At 38.0% G+C, this 22,507-nt stretch overlaps 1 protein-coding gene across 1 annotated transcript in view; it reads left to right on the forward strand.

Annotated features, from left to right (window-relative positions):
- The window catches only part of LOC124797618 (UDP-glucosyltransferase 2-like), a 136,053-nt gene extending 115,304 nt beyond the window's left edge, over positions 1-20,749 (forward strand). The window contains exons 4-6 of the mRNA XM_047260800.1: positions 6,806-7,028; positions 8,614-8,833; positions 20,232-20,749. Of these exons, the coding sequence (XP_047116756.1) occupies positions 6,806-7,028; positions 8,614-8,833; positions 20,232-20,520 (732 nt within the window). The 3' untranslated portion in view covers positions 20,521-20,749. The remainder of the gene's footprint in view (positions 1-6,805; positions 7,029-8,613; positions 8,834-20,231) is intronic.
- The last annotated feature ends 1,758 nt before the right edge of the window (positions 20,750-22,507 follow it).

Consider the following 22,507-nt stretch of genomic DNA (forward strand, 5'->3'; position numbering starts at 1 on the left):
TGCAAAGGTGTAAAAGAATGAAGAGAAAGGCCTCTGACCATTATGCGCAGTGGCACAAGAGAGCCATTGTTAGTGTCTCATGCCTTCTTTCTAACATTCCATTGCTGGTGGGACTATAGGTTGTCATATGATGATGCTGGATGCAGAAAAAATGGGTAATTCTTGGAACAAAATGGATCTGATTTGCTGGCACTGTTCTGTAGCAATGTGGAGGTGGCAACCAACTCCTGCTATCCAGGTAGCAATGAAGGTGTTTGTTATTGTCTCAGCAGGAATATCTATGGAGGTTGCAGCTTCTGCCCATCAAATACACCTGTCCACTACTGTGAAAAGGTGTCTGTAGCCAATCATAGTTGGAAGCAGCCTTACGAGATCACTGTTTACATGGGTGCATCTGGCTTGAGAGCCTTGAAATGGCCTAATGTTGGCAAGTACACATTATCTAAATTTGCATTGCTGGCACTGGCTACATGACCATGCCCATGCATTGGCATCTTTTTAATTAATAGCCACACAAAACAGTCAGTCAGTAACTTGAGAGTCATATTTGCTGTTTGCTAGTGCAGAGTTTGAACACTATTGACAGTTGCTTTACAGATTTCTGGCACACTGTGAACTTTGCTACTAGGATATGTAAATGCTCTGAGACTGCTATTGATAATATATATTTGTAGACAGATCTAGGGAAAAAAAGTCATATCACATAACCAATAGTAAATGTGCTGTCTGATCATGACATGCAGCATCTTATGTTAAATGTTGAAACTTGTCAGGATAAAAAATCTATTAAGTCTGAGTACAGGAGGGTAATAAATAAGTCAAAAATTGCGAAATTCAGGAAATTGCTCAAATATATGAACTGGATAGATGTTTGTAATACTTATGACTCAAATGGAAAATACAAAGCATTCATTAATAAAGTTCGCTCCACTTTTGAAAATTGTTTTCTCCTAAAGGTAACTCAAATCACACAGAAGTCAAAAAATAAACCATGGATTACACAAGGAATAAAGATATCATGTGGGACAAAAAGGAGGCTGTATCTACTATCTAGGAATAGCTCTGCTGTTAGAAATGTAATGAATTACAAATAATACAGCAAAATATTGAATCAAGTAATCTAGAAATCGAAGCAGCTTTATTGTGTGAAAAAGATAATTACATCTGGCATCAAAATAAAAACTGCATGGGATATGGTGAAGACAGAGACAGGTGGGACCAAAAAGGTAGAGGAACAGATAACTTTAAAAATAAATGAGTCTTTGGTAAAAAGTACAGGTAGTGTTGCAAACCTCTTGAACAAGTACTTCATTTCTGTTACTGACAGCTTGGGGTTTCGGGTTTGGTGAACAGTGCAATGGAGTACCTGAGATAAGTCTTCAAAAATAACTTCAATAAAATGCAAATAACACTAACATCTCCCATAGAAGTAGCATCCATCATAAATCCTTAAAATCTAAGTATTCCAACGGGTATGATAACATATCAACAAAGTTAATCAAATAGTGCTCATGAAAGTTGAGTTCTATCTTAAGTTATTTGTGTAATCAAACTCTTATCAGTGGAACACTTCCAGATTGGCTAAAATATGCTGAAGTTAAGCCTCTTTACAAGAAGGGGGATAAAGAGATACCATCAAACCACCGACCAAGTTCACTTCTGCCAGCTTTCTCAAAAATATTTGGAAGGATTGTGTTAAAGTGTCTCCTTAAGCATCTGACTGCAAATAATATATTGTCCAAGTCACAGTCTGGATTTCTTAAGGGTTCTGATATAGAGAAAGCTATTTACACTTACAGTGAGAATGTACTTAATTCATTAGATAATAAATTAGAGGCTACTGGCATTTTCTGTGACCTGTGAAAAGCCTTTGACTGTATGAACCACAGCATTCTCTCAGTGGTGTACCTTAGGTATGTGGCGCCCCTAACAAGAATTTAAAATGGTGACATCTAAAGAATCCCCCAGGAAGCAAAAAATGCACCCCTTTATCAATACAGAAAGACTGATATTTTCCCTTGTTCCAAGAAAATTAATGAGACCAGTAATATTAACAACGAATCTTGTTTATAGGTGTATGTGATAATTGTTATTAAATAGGTCTAATATGTCTAATATGACTTTCTGGGTACTTTCCGGTAATATTTTGCAACTGTTGCCATAAGGTAATATAACAAGTAAATAATATTTACTTGCCATGAATATAGAGTATATTTTTACTTGTCCAATTAAACAAGAAATATGTCAACTGGATCTGACCACAATCACACTTTATGCATTCGCAGGAAGATGAAGATGTCAAAACTGGTTTGCAAGGTTATGTGCTCTTGTGCTTTGATAAAAAAGTTCATGGAGTAAGGAGGTTCAGCTTGGGTAATATATATATTAGCTGAGCACTGCAAAAAAATTAAGAATAAATTAGTAGTAGTAGTAGTAGTAGTAGTAGTAGTAGTATTATATTAGCTGAGCACTGCAAAAAATCAAGAATAAATTAGTAGTAGTAGTAGTAGTAGTAGTAGTAGTAGTAGTATTTTGCAAAAGTTTATCTGAAAAGATAATACCAACCGCGGCGCACATTCTGTTTTGAGCAGACTGCACATCTACACCATAGTCTGCATTTCTTGGACTGATCACTTGGAGTGACCTGAGGAAAGTGCCTCCTAGTAAAGCGAAGAGGATTCTTGTCATCAGACAGTCTTCCTTTACTATCTCTTCTCCATTCTGCAGCAAATTTTTCCACAATTTCTAGTACCAGACTGGCCGCGGCGCAGAATTATTTTTTCAGAGGGCGGCGTGGCGCTCTGTCACATCATCGTCGGCGGCCTTTGGAATTTGCGCCACCCCTTGCTCTTGCGCCCGTGGCGGGGGCCACTCCTGCCAACCCCTAGGTACACCCCTGCATTCTCTTAAGTAAATTAGAATATTATGGTGCCACCGGCAGTGCTGCAAAATGGTTTGAGTCTTATCTATCTAACAGGAAGCAAAGGGTGTTATTGTGAAATACCTGTGCAGTAAGCAGTCAGTTTTCATGTGACTGGAAATTAATTACATGTGGTGTTCCTCAGGGTTCCATGTTGAGTCCATTGGTTTTCTTGTGTACATTAATGACCTCTCATCTGTTGCATTGCCAGATGCTAAATTTGCTTTGTTTGCAGATGATACAAACATTGCAATAAGTAGCAAGTCAAGTAGAGATTTAGAAATAGCCGCTAATCAAATTTCCACTGGCATTAATAAGTGCTTTAAAGCTAATTCACTGTCATTAAACTTTGAGAAGACCCACTATATGCAGTTCAGAACCTGTAAGAGATTTCCTTCCTGTATGTGAAGCAGCATATGAAGATATGCAGATAGTAGAGGTGTCAACCTGGGATTACAACTCGATAATAAATTCAGGGCATACCACAGAATTGCTTAAGCACCTAAACAATTCTGTATTTGCAGTGAGAATGATTTCAGATGTAGGAGATATAAATATAAAAAACTTGCATATTTTGCTTATTTTCATTCTATTATGTCATATGGGATCATATTCTGGGACAACTCATCAAACTGAGCAAAAGTTTTTAGGGAGCAAAAGTGTGTGATAAGAATCATATGTGGTGTAAATTCAAGACCATCATTAAGAAATCTGTTCAAGGAACTTGGTATTCTAGCCACTGCTTCTCAGTATATTTATTCCTTAATGAAATTTTTTGCAAGTAATGCGTCTCTGCTTCGAACCAATAGCTCAATACATAGTATCAATACTAGGAATAAGAGCAATCTACATAAAGACCTAAAATCACTTACATTGGTCCAAAAGAGGTCCTCTATTCAGGAACACACATTTTGAATAAATTGCCAGCAACCATTAAAAACTTAGTTTCAGATAATCATGGTTTTTTGATAGGCAACTCTTTCTACTCTACAGATGAATATCTTAACAGGGACTGTTAAGCCAGCTTCAATAAAAATGTCTTTTAGATTTCAGTTTTGACAGCACTTGGTCACAACAGTCAAGATTAGGTATTTTATGTATGATAACTTTATTAATAGTGCATAACAATGTTTCATTCTGACAGTGTGTTAATTCTGTAAATATTAGCTGTTCCAGTTTACCGCATTGTATTCACCTGTTTTGACAATCTCCTGACAATGATCAGGGTAGTAAGTATTATATTCAAATGTTTTTATGCCATACTTTCTGACAAGTTCAGCAGCCACGAGAATCATCTCATTTTTTGGGTCCATGGAACGAAAACTGAATCTAATCTAATCTAATCTAAGGGCCTTGGCTTCCACCAAGAGACATATCACCATCACATTAACTTGGTTCCTGACCATAGGATTTGGGCAAGTCACAGTCCTGTGAAGGGTCAGCCAGTAAATGCTGTAGTTATGGATTGCAGTCTGAGCAGTGGTGAGTTCTTTGTAGTGTATGGTATTTGCCAAATCACAGATGCACAAAAAGTAATGAACCACAATCTTTTTTCTCCTTTTATATGGTGCACACATCCATCATAAACTAATAGACAAACTCTGTGTGTCTGAACTGCTGGGGTACACCAAAGGGTGTAATTACCAATCTCCAGGATGTCACAAGGCACTGCAGTTATTTGGTTGTACACTTTGTGGCAGTGTATGATACTTAAAACTTTTGGACCGGCTAATGCACATCTAAAATCTTGAATGTGTGGTGTAGGGTAACTGTCCAGGTCTTCTCCTGACATTTAAAGCATGAAAAACACCACAGGGGTGCCATTAGGCACATTTCTTGAGAATGAGGTACGAAGGTGAAGACCATGGGCTCTCAAAATGATGAATTATCCCAGCTTGGACCATTTCTTCAAATATGGCCTCTGTTTCTGTTAGGTGCTCTAGGGCAATTATGTGTGTGTGCTGTTAAATGGGTTAACTAGATGTGGTATTGATATGATGCACATTTCTGTGCTGTGCTCGTGTCTGTAAATTGGTTAAAGCATTCTTTGCAGTTTATCATGGTGTTGTCTATTGTAATGACTCTGATCAGTGTGGGGAGGAATAAACACTGGTCAGATACAGTCATACCACACACCAGTCATGAGAAAGGTGGAAGTAATTCTTCACATGCAGCAGTTCCATTGAAACACTGTTTATTACACTGCAATTGGCTCTTTTTCACAATATAAACACACACACTTTAGTACTTTGTTTATTCATATACTCCCAAACTGTTTCATTATATCTTGGCACTCCAGCAACAATGACCATTTAGCACACTAGCCACTACTCATCTTTCCTCAAAGAGTATACAAGGGCAAAGATACCCAGTAAGGCAAGCATATCGTACACTATTCTTTGTACTGTGCTGTAGGCTGAGCACTCCTTTGTACCAGTTACTGTGTTGTCGATGACTGTGGTCTGCAGTCATCCTCTCCTCTAAACCACCATTAATGCATAATGCCCACGTAAATCAGCACCTAATAAAGGCTCAATGGTGTTAACAAATACAAGTTTCGCTGTAAAGGGTGTGGCAAGACCTAAGTTGGTAGTCAGTACTTTGTGGTTGCATATTGTGACTGCTGAGTTTATCGCCTTCAGGCACAAATGTTTATCCGATTTACTGTCAGGCGCACACCACTGATGTCAAACATTAAGGTCATGTCTATACACCTGCCTGATATTTGTTGTTTGTTGCAGCACAGTGGGTTGTGCTGACACCCATAGTGTTTGTGGAACTTCTGTAGACACTATACTGCTGCCGTTGATATGCCATCTGTTGTGATGCAGTTTGTTTACTGTTGTGTGATGATGTTCCACTATTTAATTATCTTCCATCTGTAGCTGATGGCCCTCTAACCAGTTACAAAGACTGCCACATGACATTCATTCAGCTATAGTGGCAACCAGCAGAAGTTTCCCTCTTAAGTGCTTATGTAGCTAATAACAGTATAGTTCATTTGCAGAAAGGTTGTTGTATTTTCTTGGAATAGCACTAGAATACTGACAGAATGAATTCTCTCTTAGTACATTGTGTTTATTATGAATATTAGATCTAGTTTCTAATCCAGTTTGCAATGCTCCACAGAAACTGCAGGTGCATCAGCAGAACCTGTAAAGAAAGAGTAATTTATGGTCATAGGGACTCCTCACTGTGGGCCCAAATAGTGAATCTGGACAGCTCTCACAGTGGATCTGTGAAATAGTATCAACCATGGAGCAGGGTCATCCACAGCACCCCATGTCCTATAGAATCCATTCCACCTGAAAACTGACTTCGTGATTAATAAAATGAGAAGATGATGTAACTGAATTGGAGGCTCGCCAGTGATCTCGTGATGATGACTGTATTTTATTGCTCCTTCTCTTTACAATTCAATACCAACCACTTTCCATACATGTACACAATCTGATTCAACATTCCTGGAGTAACGCAAATACACTGTGACTAGTATATTTACAACAGGTGTACAATCTTTGTTCAACTACTGTCAGCCAATACAGGTAATTACCACAATAATTCTTCTTCTATGTGTTTTCAGCGTAACCCAGGAAAATGGCATGATACATATTATTTGTGTCAGTACTGTGTTAGACTTCGACTCTGGCTGTGATTTTCCATTTCCAGTTTTATGTGCTGTCAAGTTTACATTTGAACGAATGAATGTACTCATTTCACTGTATGTGTTTTGTTAAACTTCATGAATCATAGGTTATTTATTGTATTAGTAATTATGAAACTTTATTTGCAAGGAAAATTAGGTGTTGTATCAAAAGAAAGAATATATAGTATTTGTCAGCCAGTAATACAGGTTTTAGTAATGTTCACTTTTTGATGTTGCAGGACCTTAAAACAATTTTGGATAATTCAAAAGAAGGAGTTATATTCTTCAGTTTGGGAACAAATGTTCAAGCCTCTGAAATGCCAAATGACAAGTTCATTGCCTTTATGAAAGCTTTCTCAAAACTGAAGCAAGAAGTACTGTGGAAATGGGATCAAGATACTATGGTTGGGAAGCCAAATAATGTACATCTTGGGAAATGGTTTCCCCAAAATGATATTTTGGGTAATATACTTAATTTTTGGTCTGAGATTGTCTTATCCTGTCATCATTAAGCAATGAACTTAAATCATTTAAGAATAATGATTTTTTTGTTAGTTAATAGTTAGTATTGAAAGAAGATGTTTGGTATACCATAGACTCAATTTATATTTCTTGCCTCATTCTAGAATCCTGAACATTATCTGTGTCCTTATATTTACAATACCCAAATTTTATCTGTGCCTTGTCTTTGTAACATAAATAAGGGTTTCTTCTCACTCCATTTACGTAACAAATTGATTAGGTATATTTTTTCTGTGTTAGCTATTACTGCTCTAATTTGATCGACAGTTGAATAAAATGGAAAATTCACTCATTGAAACTGCAACTGAAAGCTAGGTTAGTGTATGTATTTTTTTGTGTGTCTCATGACAGTACTAAAATATCACATTATGAAGATAAGTACTGGCCACCTGTTTTGTCTCATAATTTTATATTCACTTTATCAATGAGAATGATACACAAAGGGCTAAAGAACAGTTGTAGATATTATTCTCAAAACAAATCCTTCGAAGTTTTAGGTGTGTTTTCCTACAGTATGTGCAAGTTCAGACTTCTCAGCATTTGAAACACCAACCACAGCAAAGCAAAGTAGACAGTGATAATTAATTTTGCTTTTATTTATGTGTGCTTGGTGCCTGCTGTTTGTCTGATTGCTGACTGGACATGTTCCCAACTAATAGAACTTTAATAAATGTTGAGCCATATAAATGTTTTATAAGGGATCTCTTTCGTTGACAGAATTCACTTACCCAGTATTTATTAATAAATCACTGCTTGTCGTGCGCTTGATCTAAAATGAGAATTTGTTGTCTTCATGTCAGATTCTAATACATTAGTGTGACATGACTGAGTCCAGTTGAAATTAATTAATTCTATATCCAAAGATTACTACTTTTTAATATTTTGTTAAGTTCAAAACGTTTCTTTGGTTTGTCAAAAACTGTTTACCTTTTCACATGGTTGGTTTTAGCCCAGATCTAACTGATTGTTGCTACAATATTGACTGAATATCACTTGTTAAGGATATAAAATCATCCAAAAAAAGTCTGTACACATAATAAATACCCTATTCTATCAGTTACCAATGGTACGGACAGTAATAGCACTGTTATAGTTTCCTGGGGCAGACCTGATTTTACTCCTGTGGCTGTAGAGGGCTGTCCATCCAGGATTTCTTGCTGCATTCTGCCTCTCAAGAATTTTTCTATCTAGTTACAAGGCTTGCTAGATATCATGTAGCAAAGTATTTTGTTTAACATTTGTCAACTTACAGTTTTATATGGGTCTTGCAAATCAAGTTTACCTGGCTCCTTCTGCCCATTTCCCTTCGAATACCATGTTTATAGAAAGAATGATTTAGGTTTTGAAATATGTCCTAGTTACTATTGGGGAGGTCACCTTGTTATGCGAGTATCACTATGCTTGAACTCTTATGTCTTTTTAACCCCCCCCCCCCCCCCCGCCCCAACCTCTCTCTCTGTCTGTGTGTGTGCTTTCTAAGATATATGGGGGAAAAATGTCAATAATGTTATTTTATTTTGTACAGGACATAAAAATGTTGTGTTGTTTATATCACATGGTGGCTTACTGAGTCTTCAAGAAGCTGTCTACCATGGAGTTCCAGTTGTAGGAATACCACTATTTGGTGATCAGAAAGTGAATTTGATTCGAGCTGAGGACAAAGGATATGCAGTTAAATTACTATTCCACAATGTAACAGAAGAGTCATTACTGTGGGCAATCAATGAAGTTTTAACTCAGCAAAAGTAAGTTAATTCATTCATTTCTATTAGCATGTCCATCATTACCATTCTGTTCAGTGCTAAGCTAGGGCAGTTTATTTGGTTATTTATAGAGGGAAGTAAATATTCACCTGAAGTGATAGACAGTTATTTAGATCATCAAAGATTTCACAATTGGAAAGTAAGCACTTTTTTAATAATGATATTTATATCATAAATAATGACTTTTAGAGTTTGATCCCTGACCAGTCTAAGAATTTGTTCTGTAAGATAAATCATTTATTCTTCTGGGTATGGTTTCTATGGGAGAGAAAACGCCAAGTTACATTGTGACTTAGCTTTCATATTACAAGTACCCCAGGTTGAAGGTGAAGGCTTATAAACCCCAGTAGGACCAGGCATAGAAAAGTACTTTGTTATTGAAATGAACCTTTGGGTGAATGACTAATTTTACAGTTTTATTCCTATGTTTGTACAATTGCAGGCACTGAGACCTAAACTTAAGTGGAAACTGGATAATAATAAAATTAGTGAACTGAAATGCATTTTCGGGGTTATTGTCAATAGTTTTTTTTAATGAAAGATTTGCTTAAGATGTGAGGTCATGCTGAAAAGTAATGCCTCTGATGATTTTTTAGTGTGATAGCTCTTAAAGATTTTTAAATAAAACAAATGTTATTAACATTCTACATCTTTATTCTTCACATCTAGCTATTTGCAGCCCTCTGCTAGTAGAGGACCTTGAATTGTAGCATGTACAGGGTGACAGTTATAGAACTACCTGAAATAAAATTGTCATAACTGCTGAATGGTTTGCGTTAGGACATTCAGATTGCATGGTTGGCTGTGGGTATGATGGGAATTAGTGTGCACTGTGTGGTTTGGTTTAGTGATGAAGCCCACTTTCATCTGGATGGGTTCCTCAATAAGCAAAATTGGCACATATGGGGGAATGAGAATCACCCTCAATGGGTGACTGTGTGGTGTGCAGTGTCCAGTTATGGAATAATTAATGTGCTATTCCTTGATGGTGCGGTGACTACCGAACAGTACGTGATAGAACACTTGCCCATGGAAGGCAAAGGTCCCGAGTTTGGGTCTCGGTCCAGCACACGGTTTTAATCTGCCAGGAAGTTTCAGTACATGAAGATTTTGGAAGATGATTTCATCCCCATTATCCAAATTGACCCTGATTTTGACAAGATGTGGTTCATGCAAGATGGTTCTTGACCACATTGAAGCAGGAGAGTGTTTGATGTCCTGAAGGAGCATTTTGGGGGACTGCATTCTGGCTCTGGGGTATGCAGAGGCCATTGGTATGGGCCTTGATTGGCCACCATATTCTCCAGACCTGAACACATGCCTCTTTTGTGGGGCAATATTAAAGACAAGGTATACAGCAATAACCTCAACACCATTACTAAGGTGAAAATAGCCATTCAGGAGGTCTTCGACAGCATCGATATTCCGACACTTCAGCGGGTCATGCAGAACTTTGCTATTCATCTGTGTCACAACATCACCAATAATGGCAGGCATATTGGCCATGCCACAACCTAAATCCAAAAATGTGTAGTGATGTTTACATGTTGAATAAAGTGTGTGTGTAATATAGTTTTCAGGTATTTTTTTTTTTTTTCTTCCCCCATATAGTTCAATAAATGTCACCCTGTACATGGCGGTGTAACTTCATTGTATTGTTGGATGAGAAACAGTGTGTTGTAATCAAGTTTTGAATGTGAAGAGTTCATCCACATATTAAACGCCACCTCCTTCAGCATGACAGCGCCAGACCACACGTGAGCATTGCAACATCTCCAATAATCCAACACCTTGGGTTCACTAGCATCAGTCACACTCCATACAGCCCTGACTTGGCCCCATCCGATTTTCTTCTGTTTCCATAAATTAAAAAACACCTTCGAGGACATCACTTTGATAGTGATGAAGCGGTGCAAGCACAGATGAGGTTGTGGCTCTGTCAATAGAGCCACAGTTTCTACAGTTATGGTATCAACAAACTGGTTTCTCCTTTGGCAAAATGTGTTCATTGCCAGAGTGGCTGTTTTGGGAACAAATCACAAGGATACAGAATGTGTCTAATTGCACATACAATAAAAGATACAATGTAAATAAAATATAAAGTTAAAAATATTGACTCAATTAACAGAAAGTTGTGTAACACTGAGAAAGAATTAGTAAATATACAGGAATCAAATTTTAGCTAAGTATTAAAATCAATAAATAAATGCAGTAACACCAAAACAGGATTTTTGAATGTCTGTGATAATGCTCAAATAGGTATTTGTAAAACAGTTTTAAGTTTAGTGATGGTATTCGTTTTCTCTCTCAAATTCATTGACCATATAAAAAGATTTCTGTAATAGGTACACTTTCAGAATTTGTTTAAATTTTGGCAGTTGTTTGTGAAGGCATTTGATATGCATTGGGGGTACATTAAACAGCTTAATGATGGAGTAATAAACTCCTTTTTTAAGCCAATTTAGACATTTCAGTTCAGTGTGCAAACTACTTTGGTTCTAGAATGAGATTTTCACTCTGCAGCAGAGTGTGCACTGATATGAAACTTCCTGGCAGACTGAAACTGTGTGCCGGATCGAGACTCGAACTCCGGACCTTTGACTTTCATGGGCAACTGCTCAACCATCTGAGCTACCCGATTACGACTCACGCCCCCATCCTCACAGCATTACTTCCACCAGTACCTCGTCTCCTGCTTCCCAAACTTCACAGAAGCTCTACTGTGAACCTTGTAGAACTAGGACTCCTGGAAGAAAGGATATTGCGGAGACATGGCTTTGCCACAGCCTAGGGGATGTTTCCAGAATGAGATTTTCACTCTGCAGTGGAGTGTGTGCTGATACGAAACTTCCTGGCAGATTAAAACTGTGTGCCGGACCGAGACTTGAACTCAGGACCTTTGCCTTTCGCAGGCAAGTGCTCTACCATCTGAGCTACCCAAGCACGACTCACGCCCCTTCCTCACAGCTTTACTTCTGCCAGTACCTCGTCTCCTACTTTCTAAACTTCACAGAAGCTCTCCTGCCAGTCTTTCTTCCAGGAGTGCTAGTTCTGCAAGGTTCGCAGGAAAGCTTCTGTGAAGTTTGGAAAGTAGGAGACGAGGTACTGGTGGAAGTAAAGCTGTGAGGATGGGGTGTGAGTCTTGCTTGGGTAGCTCAGATGGTAGAGCACTTGCCTGCGAAAAGCAAAGGTCCTGAGTTCGAGTCTCAGTCCGGCACACAGTTTTAATCTGCCAGGAAGTTACTTTGGGTCTTGTGTTGTAGTCATGATATTCACTGTTATTTTTTACAGGGAAAGGTTATTAGAGACAAAGGACAAGAGGAAAACTTATGCTTTGAGAAGATGGTAGGGATCCTCCTCTTTTGAAACACATACTTGCAAGAGTGTCTTTGATGGACAAGACTAATTATTCTGATAACTTATTTTCGTGCAGTGAAATTTTTTTTTCAGGCTGTTGGTTCCCCCAGAATATAACAGCATGTGACATTAATGAATGAAAGTGACTATTTCAGCCACAGATGCAATAACTTGTAGAGCAAATATTGCTGAGCTACGTCTCTTAAAAATATGAAGAATGTGGGTTGACCAATTACATTTGCTGTCCATATATTCACCCGGGAAGTTTGTATCCTCAGCTGTTTGTTTTGGTTGATCTCTACACTTTATATTAATTACTTCAAGATTTATTTGTGGTGTATGAAACTGTTGTAACGTCAAGTTGAACACTCATATTTCAAAGACGACACAATACATGTAAGTCACAGAGCAAGTAGACAAAGTGAGACATGTGTACATGGTAACAGTCAAATAAGCACTGAGTCCAAGTCTAGCGGCCACTGGCTGGCTGGCCGCTTAGGTGGCGCGGCTGCTGCATCGCTGGCAGGCAGCGCCGCATGTAGAGGATGCGTGTAACTGCGCGGCGACACTTCTAAAGATCGGCGAGTCACAACAGAAACCTCAAATAATGGGTTATATCTGTATTGAGTGAGAGACCATTTGAGAAAAACCAATTTAAAAATGCAGTGAAATCTTTGTTCATAGTTTGTTAAAGGTTGTTGCCAGACAATTCATTAATGAGAATTGTAGTGTCATCTGCAGAACAAGTAAATGTATCTTCGTATCGGAACAAAGAGGGAGGTCATTAATGAAAATTAGAAATAGCAGTGGAAGTAAAACAGCCTTGTGGCACTCCACATTTTAAGGTTCCCCACTCAGATGAGGCAGGTTCTCTGGATGAACCATTCTGCATTACAGTCTGCTTTTGGTCCTTAAGGTATTACTGAAGCCCCAAACCAACAGCACCACCTAAACCATAATATTCTGCCTTTTTCAAAAGAATTTGATGGTTTACACAGTCAAATGGCTTTGAGAGATCACAGAAAATACCTACAGGAGACATTGTTTTGTTAATGAATTCCAGGTCTTGATTGTGAGAAGAGAATATTGCTTGTTCAGTAAAAAAAAAAAAAAAATCCTGAAGTGACTATTGATGAGGATATTATGGCAGTTGAGATGATCAACAATCAATCTGTGCGTAAGTTTTTCAAGAATTTTTGAAAAGACAGTTAAAAAGGAGGTTGGATAGTAGATTGTAACATCATTTTTATCACCTTTTAAGAGTGATATCACTGCAGCCAGTTTTAGTCTATCAGGGACAACTCCTTCTTGGAGAGATGTGTTGAATTTGTTGCTTAAAACTAGACTTAAATAACTATGAAAATAATCAATTTTTGACAATATAATGTAATCAGATGGATAAAAATCTACTCGATAGTATAACCTTCATTTATCTGTGTGTTTTTATGTCACTGCTTGGTGAGTAGATTTTTATCTATCCTATTACATTATAATGATATGATATAATAGAGGGAAACATTCCACGGGGGATAAATGTATCTAAAAACAAAGATTCTGTAACTTACCAAACGAAAGCGTTGGTGCGTTGATAGAAACAATAGAAACAATAACAATAACAAACACACACACACACACACACACACACACACACACACACACACACACACACACACACACACACATATTTCAAGCTTTCACAACCCATGGTTGCTTCATCAGGAAAGAGGGAAGGAGAGGGAAAGACGAAAGGATGTGGGTTTTACGGGAGAGGGTAAGGAGTCATTCCAATCCCGGGGGCGGAAAGACTTACCTTTCCGTTCCCAGGATTGGAATGACTCCTTACCCTCTCCCTTAAAACCCACATCCTTTCATCTTTCCCTCTCCTTCCCTCTTTCCTGATGAAGCAACCTATTACATTATAAGACTGAACCTTTTATTTTTTAATGACTTACTTATCCTTTTACTCTCATTTAATGTAATAAAAGGTAAGGATATCTGTGGGGTTCTGATGCTGATAACTTTCTGTAAAGAGACAGTACTTTGTCCACAGGTCCTTTACAGCCTGCCTTTCCTTCTGCTGTTAAAAAATGTTTGTTCAATATTTCTGCAACCATTTCAACTTTCTTTGTAATATCACCACCTTGTTTAATTTCTATCTGTGTCATGTTTCCTGTTTTTCTTCCAGTTTCCTTCTTTATTGCGTCTCAAATTGTTTTTATATTATTTTTTTATTTATCAATTTCAGTTTTTGTTCACATACTCTTAGATTTATTTATTACATTCTTTAGAGTGCTATAGTGCTGCTGTTTCTTTCAGTCATACAAGTTGTGAAAGAACTATATAGTACAGTATCCTCTTTGTTCTGCAGGATGTTTTTATTCCTGCAGTGAGCCATGTCTTCTCGTCAGTGATTACATAGTAGTTTCTAACATTTTTTTTTATGTTAACTTCAGAGTGAGAAATGAGTTCATTTTAAAATGTATTATGCTTTTTATTTACATCTGTTTCACTGTAAACTGGACTCCAGTCTATGTGTTGCAGGCTCTTGTTAAAAATTTTAAGGTTCTCAAAATTTATCATCCTAAAATATTTTCAAGAATGATCAGAACTGTTGCACAGATTGAGGTCAATGAGTGTAAGTAATTGGTCATCATTGTAAGAAAGGTCATTTACAATTGGTCCTACACTGATGCTGTTGACTCTTGACTTATCGGTAAATGTACTGTCAATCAAACTTTGACATTTATTAGTAACCCTAATTGGAAAATCTACCAGTGGCATCAGGCTAAGAGATTCAACTAATTGTTCTAAACCTACTTTTCTATTGCTCTCATTTGGAAAACATACATTAAAATCACCTGTAATTGTTGTTAGTTGTAAGTTAGAAAGATCTGCTAATGATATTTTCATGGTTACTAATAAATGGTTTAAAGCCAACTCACTGACATTAAACTTCAAAAAGACTCACTATATGCAATTCAGAATCTGTAAGAGGTTTCCACTCAGCATATGCATAAAGTATGAAGAAGAGCAGATAGAAGAGGTTGACAGTCTTAAATTCCTGGGATTACAACTTGATAATAAATTCAGTTGGGAGGAGCACACCACAGAACTGCAGAAACGTCTTAACAAATCTGTATTTGCAATTAAAGTGTTAGCTGACATAGGAAACATAAAAATGAAAAAGCTTGCATACTTTGCCTACTTTTGTTCCATAATGTCATAATGTATAATATTTTGGGGTAACTCTTCAAGTCAAACAAAAGTTTTCAGAGTCCAAAAGCGTGTAATACGTATTATTTGTGGAGTAAATTCACGGACGTCCTATAGAAACCTCTTCAAAGAATTGGGTACACTAACTACTGCCTCTCAGTATATTTACTCCTTACTGAAATTTGTCCTAAATAATATATATCTTTTTTCCAAACATACAGCTCAGTTCATACATACAATACCAGGAACAAAAATGATCTGCACAAGGACTTAATAGCACTTACTTTAGTTAAAAAAGGGGTCCACTACTCAGTAACACTCACCTTCAATAATTTGCCAGCAAACATTAAAAATTTAGTTACAAACAAAGATCAGTTTAAAAGGAGCCTGAAAGACTTACTAGTGGCCAACTCCTTCTTCTCCATTGACAAATTTTTTAATAGACTTACTAGTGGCCAACTCCTCCTTCTCCATTGACTGAGGGCCTTGAGGCAATAGGCTCATTGTTAACTGTTTCGTGTATATTTTCAGCTTGACATGAAGAATAAAGATGTAGAATGTTAATAACATTTATTTTATTTAAAAAGTTTTAAGAGTGTTCTCATAAAAAATTCAGAGGCATTACTTTTCAGTGTGCTGTTGTATTAAGTACTAAGTCATAAATTTTTCCTCTTCTACAGCAAAGAATGTGGAAAGGGAGAGAAGAACAACTACTAATAGAATAATAAAAATAGGTTTCTAAGAGTTTATGAAGAGTCGCCCATGTAAATTTTTTTGACACATTTGTGGTAATGTGTCCTCTTCAGCAATCATAGATATTACTATAATTGAGCATCAGGTGACTTTGAGCAGCCAATGATGCAGTAATGAGATGATTTTCCTTGATCACTCGAGTTACTAGCAGTCAGAATATAAGCAAATTGTACTTATGAGAGAAAACGCCATTGTCCGGAGTAAATAGATGCAAACACACAGATAATTACACTTACGTTCACAAAACAAAAAAGTGCTTGTACCCAATGGCACCCCACACCATAAGGCACTGAGTTGGCACTGTACGTCTTGTGCAAATGCTGTCACTGTGATGTCACTTCTCCTGTCTGCGGCAAACCAAAATGTGGTCATAATTTCAAATAAACAAGAACACTACCTGGTGCCATTCTTGTCCCCAGTGACATCATTCCATACACCAGTGCCGTCTAGTATGTTTCTACACATTTGTCAAAGATAGGTAGGGAACTGGATGAGACGAACGTAATCTGTGCCATATTAAAGAGTGACGTTCACCCCTGATAATGTATGATGTGTTACAATGTACCACCATACCAAATTCAGGAATTGTTCTGGACCACTCTAGAACATCCTCTCTACAGTCTGCACTTATCGACCTGTGATTTTCATGTGTTTGGGTGAATAAAGGAAGCAGACAGAGGACACAGGTTTATGAGGATGGCACTATCGAAGTGTTCTTGTGCAACTGGCTGCTGTAGTAGCCACATTCATTTTATGAAAATTTCATCAAGAAACTACCTATCCACTGGAAAAACTGTGTCTCCTATTCATGAGACTACATAGAAAATAAGTTTGTTTGTACATGTTTTCCTGAAGCTTAAATAAACGTATAAAAACATTTCTGGTTTCTATGTGAGTAACTATCATAGTCTGACTTCTTTTGTTTTCAGTCACTTCTTTACAATAAAATGAAAATACTTTCAATAAAATACTGCTGAAATTCTTACACAACAGAACTTAAAACATAAATGAGCTGTGTAGCATATGTTTTTAATAAGTTTTGACCTTTATCTGAAATTTTGAATCTGATTGCAAATTTTAAGTTTTGTTTTAAATTAATTAAAAATTGTACAAACTCATAGAATGGAAAATTGTACAACTGATTTTAAATAAAAAATTGAAAATTGTCTCATTGTAAACTACTTTGTTGTATTGCAGCACATAAAATATTGGTTACTAGGTTGTTGAATATGTATTATTTCCATAGCTGTGTAAAGGAAAGTTATAATAAATTTCTATATCTGAACTACTTGTGGTATGAAGGAAAATGACTGGAGAGGTTTAGGGAAAGGGGTACAGTTCAGAAAAATCACCCAGAACCCCAGGTCAGGGGAGACTTACCAGATGGGCTGAGAAGGAAAGACAGATAGTTGGGAACTGCACTGGATAAGATTTGAAAACCTAACAGGTTAATTGTGGAAAACACAGTAACATGCAAGACAGAGATTACTAATAAAACACTGTGCATAAGTTAATAGGAGTGAAAAGCTAAGTGCATTGTATATAACAGAGGTGGGAGGGTGGATGGCGAAAAATAGACAGGTCAGAAAATGAAAGGCATACAAAACTAAAATGTAGTGAAGAAAGGAGTAGTTACTGTGAAGAAATGCTGAGATGGAAGGAATTAATGTAAATTAAGGCCAAGTGAGTGGCAAGAACCAAGGTCATATTGTAGTGCTAGTTCCCACCTGCGAAGTTCTGAGAAACTGGTGTCTGGGGGAAGAATAGGTCATGACTGTCATGTTGCACAGTATGCTCTGCAACAGGATAACATGTTACGCTATTGCAGAGCATACACACCATGTAGAGCCTTCCCCCAGACACGTTTCTCAGAACTCCGCAGGTGGAAACTAGCACTACAACATGTTCTTCGTTCTCACCATCCACTTGGCCTTAATTATCTCAGTTCCATCCATCTCAGCATTTCTTCACGGTAACTACTCCTTTCTTCACTCCATTTTAGCTTCGTACACTTTTCATTTTCTGATCTATTTTTTGCCGTCTCTCTCCCCCCCCCCCCCCCCTGCCATGTCTGTTACATACAATTTATTTAGCTTTCCACTCTTATTTACTCTTGTATGATGTTTTAGTAGTAATCTCTATCTTGAATCTTACCGTGTCTTCCACGTTTAAGCTCTCAGGTTTTCAAATCTCCTCTGGTGCAGTCCCCAATTATCAGTCATCCTTCTCAGCCCATCTGGTAAGTCTCCCTTGACCCAGGGTTATGGGTGACTTTTCTGAACTGTACCCCTTTCCCTAAACCCCTCTAGTCCTTTCCCTTCACCCCTCTTCCTTCCCCTTCAACTCTTCTACCAGAAGAAATGCCACTGGCTCCAAAAGCTTGTAAAAGTTAAACCCTTTTGTGTGAGTTCCCCTGGTGCCGCTTGGTGAGTAGATTTTTTAGCTATCCATTTACACAATATAGTCAATATTTGATTATTATTGTTGTTATTGTACACAGAGTTACTCAGAATGTCTTTCAGTTCACTTTTGTATGTGCAAAATTAATTATACTTCTGCAGAACTATTTTTATAAAGGGGGAGGAAGTGAGGCTTATTCCATACTGATTTCTACTGCCTGTATTACGTGTTCTGTGATAAGGAGCATGAGTGCTCTCGTCATGAATCACCCCTCTGAAAATTGGAGAAAAGTGGGTACATAGGGCTCTTATAGAAGTACTTGGCATGAAGATTTCAGTCTTCACCCTGTGTTTCTGCAAGTAAAGAATGATTGCACAGAATGACTTGAACTGTGGTGGAAATTGAGCTTTTTCTCACTTCTGTGCAGTGTGTCAGTTCTAAGCAGTATTGGGTAGATTATCATACTGAAAGCACATATTACTACTTGCAAACTGCACCAGCAACAAAGCTGAGAGAACTCTCTGCACTGTTATATATTTGGCTATACGACAGTGTATCTGTGGATTTCTAACAGCATGTCTGTATGAGAATTATTTGGTATTGACTATTTTTGTGGCCAGTTGAAAGCACTTAAGTGTCCAATATGAATGCCACAAAAATATAACCTAGGAATTCTCTTGTGTAAAAGAAGTAGGTGCTTACATGTTAAAAAAAGTGAGTGAGAAATGATTTTATTAAGTTGTCACAAGTGATCAGCATTATCTTTTGAATTCGTGACACAAACACAACAGCCTTAAAACATAAGAAATGTAGAGAAATTACTGGCTGTGTGAGCCAGAGGTGATCACATTATGTACTCAGTGTCACTTCATACAGTTAAAACCATGGGCTTGGCCTGGATGATGATGATGATGATGATGAAGGCAATCTGACAATGTTCATTCTCCTTGGAGCTTCCACAAATGGATATGTATGTCATGCTGTTACACACAAATCTGGGGCTCTTTGGGACAGCACTTGTGGTCACCATACTGACAGCCTGGGGTGCTCCATGAATCATCGCACTGTCCTTGTGAACACTTGTCTTGCTGGAAAAAAGTCCATTCACTAACTGAAGGTATGTGACATGACTGTTTGATCCTGCACAGCTGAGCAAACTATGTACTTGTCGTCTTGGGTGCAGTCACATGGGAACATTGCATGGTGTTGAGTATGGCCCTCCTGAACCCATCTATTCCACATGACAATCAATGTACCTTGACCAACATGAGCAGTAACACAGGCGAATGATAAACCACTATCTAGCCGCTGTTGAATTGTAGCATGTGCTCATCAACATTTCTCATTCTTACATGAGGCGTAACACACTCTCCACACAAACAACATTAAAATGTGATTTCTGAATTAAATGCCTGCTGCATAATCTTTCCTTGTATATGGAATGTACAGGCCATTTCTCCTACCTACTTTACATGGCTTTGTTGAAATGTTAATCATTTGTATGTAGTGCAGTTCATCCCAATCTGTTGTTTCTTCCTTTCAGCCGTCATGGTGTTAAAATTTCAGTGGCTAGCCACGTGCATTACCCTTTCGGTACAAAGGTCAGTGTGTGTTAAGATGTGAACTTCATGCAGCTTGAACTTTTATGACGTTTCAGGTACCGGCAGCGTGCAGCAGAGCTGTCGCAACTGTTCCATGACCAGCCCCAGCAGCCTCTGGAGCGCGCCATCTTCTGGACTGAGTATGTGTTGCGGCACGGTGGTGCAACACACTTGCGCAGTGCAGCACTGGACCTCTACTGGTGGCAGCTGGCATTGCTTGATGTTGCAGCAGCCGTTGCAGTCTGCATGCTGGTACCAGTGTTGCTCTGCCTCTTTGTGGTTCGCAGGTGCCGCCGAAGGCATGCTACACCAGAAGTCCGTGCCGAGTCAAAGAAAAAACGGTGATGATGTCAACGCTTTGAGACCACAAGGCACTGCATACTGAGTTCAGTGGGATAGATCAGTTGCATGCCACATGACCTGACTTTCCCTTCACTGCAGTTGTGTAAATATAATCAAACCATATTGTCTGTATGCCTCACCATGCTAAGATAGCAATTTTGTGACACAGTGTTACGCGCTGAGGATGGATTGGTAAGCTGAATGTAAAACATAATAAATATTTTTATCAAAAAGTACCCTTTTTCATTATCTCCATCAATATGCACTTCAAAAGATGTCTTTTGTGAACATTAATAAAAGGTTCATAGCCAGTTTGTTGTCACTAACTTTGAACAGATGCACTACATGTAGTTGAGATCTTGTGAAAGGTTTCCTCTCCGGATATGTCTAAGATACAGCTAAAATGGTTGATGGTGATAGTCCTGGGATTACAACCTGATAATAAATTCAGTTGGAAGGAGCATAACACCAGACTGGTGAAGCACCTACACAAATTATTATTTACAATGTGGATGTTGTCGGGCAAAGTGATATAAAAATAAAAAGAAGCCAGCATACTTTGCTTACTTTAACAAAATCAGAAATGCCACCATTTTTGATCTTTAGAGTGTAAAAGGAGGCCTCTGTGACTGTGGATAGTATTAATATGTCTTCCTCCAACATGCTAGACGTCTTGCAGCTATTATGGAGGGAGACCAACTGATGAAAGCTTTGGTTTGTAGTTACTACTAGAGAAGATACTATCATCACACCTTAGCAAAGGATCTGGCAGAGAACCCAAAATACTTCTGGCTGTATGTAAAATTACTAAGTGGATCTAAGGCTTCCATTAAGTCCCTTGTTGACCAGTCTGATGTGGCAGCTGAAGTTAGCAAAATGAATGCCAAGGTTTTAAATTTCATGTTCAAGAAATCGTTCACGCATGAGAACCATACAAATATACCATCATTTGACCATCGGACAGACTCATATATGGACGACATAGAAATAAGCATACCTGGCATAGAGAAGCAACTTAAAGATTTGAAATCAAATAACTCACCATCTCTGGATGGAATCTCAATTCGATTTTACATAGAGTGCTCAACGGCATTGGCTCCGTACCTAGCTTGCATTTATCATGAATCTCTCACCCAGCACAAAGTCCCAAGTGACTGGTAAAAAGTGCAGGTGACTCCAACGTATAAGAAAGATAAAAGAATGGACCCACAAAACTACAGACCAATAACCTGAACTTCTGTTTGCTGCAGAATCCTTGAACACATTCTCAGTTCGAATATAATGAACTTTCTTAAGACTAAGCAGCTTATATCCATGATTTTGCATGGTTTTAGAAAGTATCACTTGGGTGAAACTCAGCTTGCCCTTTTCTCACGTGATACATTGAGAACTACGAATGAAGGGCAACAGACAGATTACATACTTCTAGATCTCCAGAAAGCGTCTGACATGGTGCCCCATTGCAGGCTATTAACGAATGTATGAGCACATAGAATAAGTTCACAGATACGGGAGTGGCTCGAAGACTTCTTAAATAATAGAAGCCAGTATGCTGCCCTCAATGGTGAGTATTCATCAGAGACAACGGTATCGTCAGGAGTGCCCCAAGGAAGTGTAATAGGACCACTGTTGTTCTCTCTCTATATATAAATGATTTGGCAGGCAGTGTGGGCAGCAGTCTGTGGTTGTTTTCTGATGCCGTGATGCCAGTAAGGTGTCAAAGTGGAGTGACTATAGGAAAATACAAGACGACTTAGACAAAATTTAAAGTTGGTGTGTTGAATAACAGCTAGCCCTAAATGTGGAAAAAATGTAAGTTAATGTGGATGAGTAGGAAGAACAAGCCTGTAATGTTCATATACAGTATTCCTACTGTCCAGCTTGACTCAGTCAAGTCATTTAAATATCTGGGCGTAATGTTGCAAAGCGATATGAGATGGAATGAGCATGTGAAAACTGTGGTAGGGAAGGCAAATGGTCGACTTTGGTT

Source organism: Schistocerca piceifrons, chromosome 1 (assembly GCF_021461385.2).
Source record: "Schistocerca piceifrons isolate TAMUIC-IGC-003096 chromosome 1, iqSchPice1.1, whole genome shotgun sequence".
Classification (NCBI taxonomy): Eukaryota; Metazoa; Arthropoda; class Insecta; order Orthoptera; family Acrididae; genus Schistocerca; species Schistocerca piceifrons.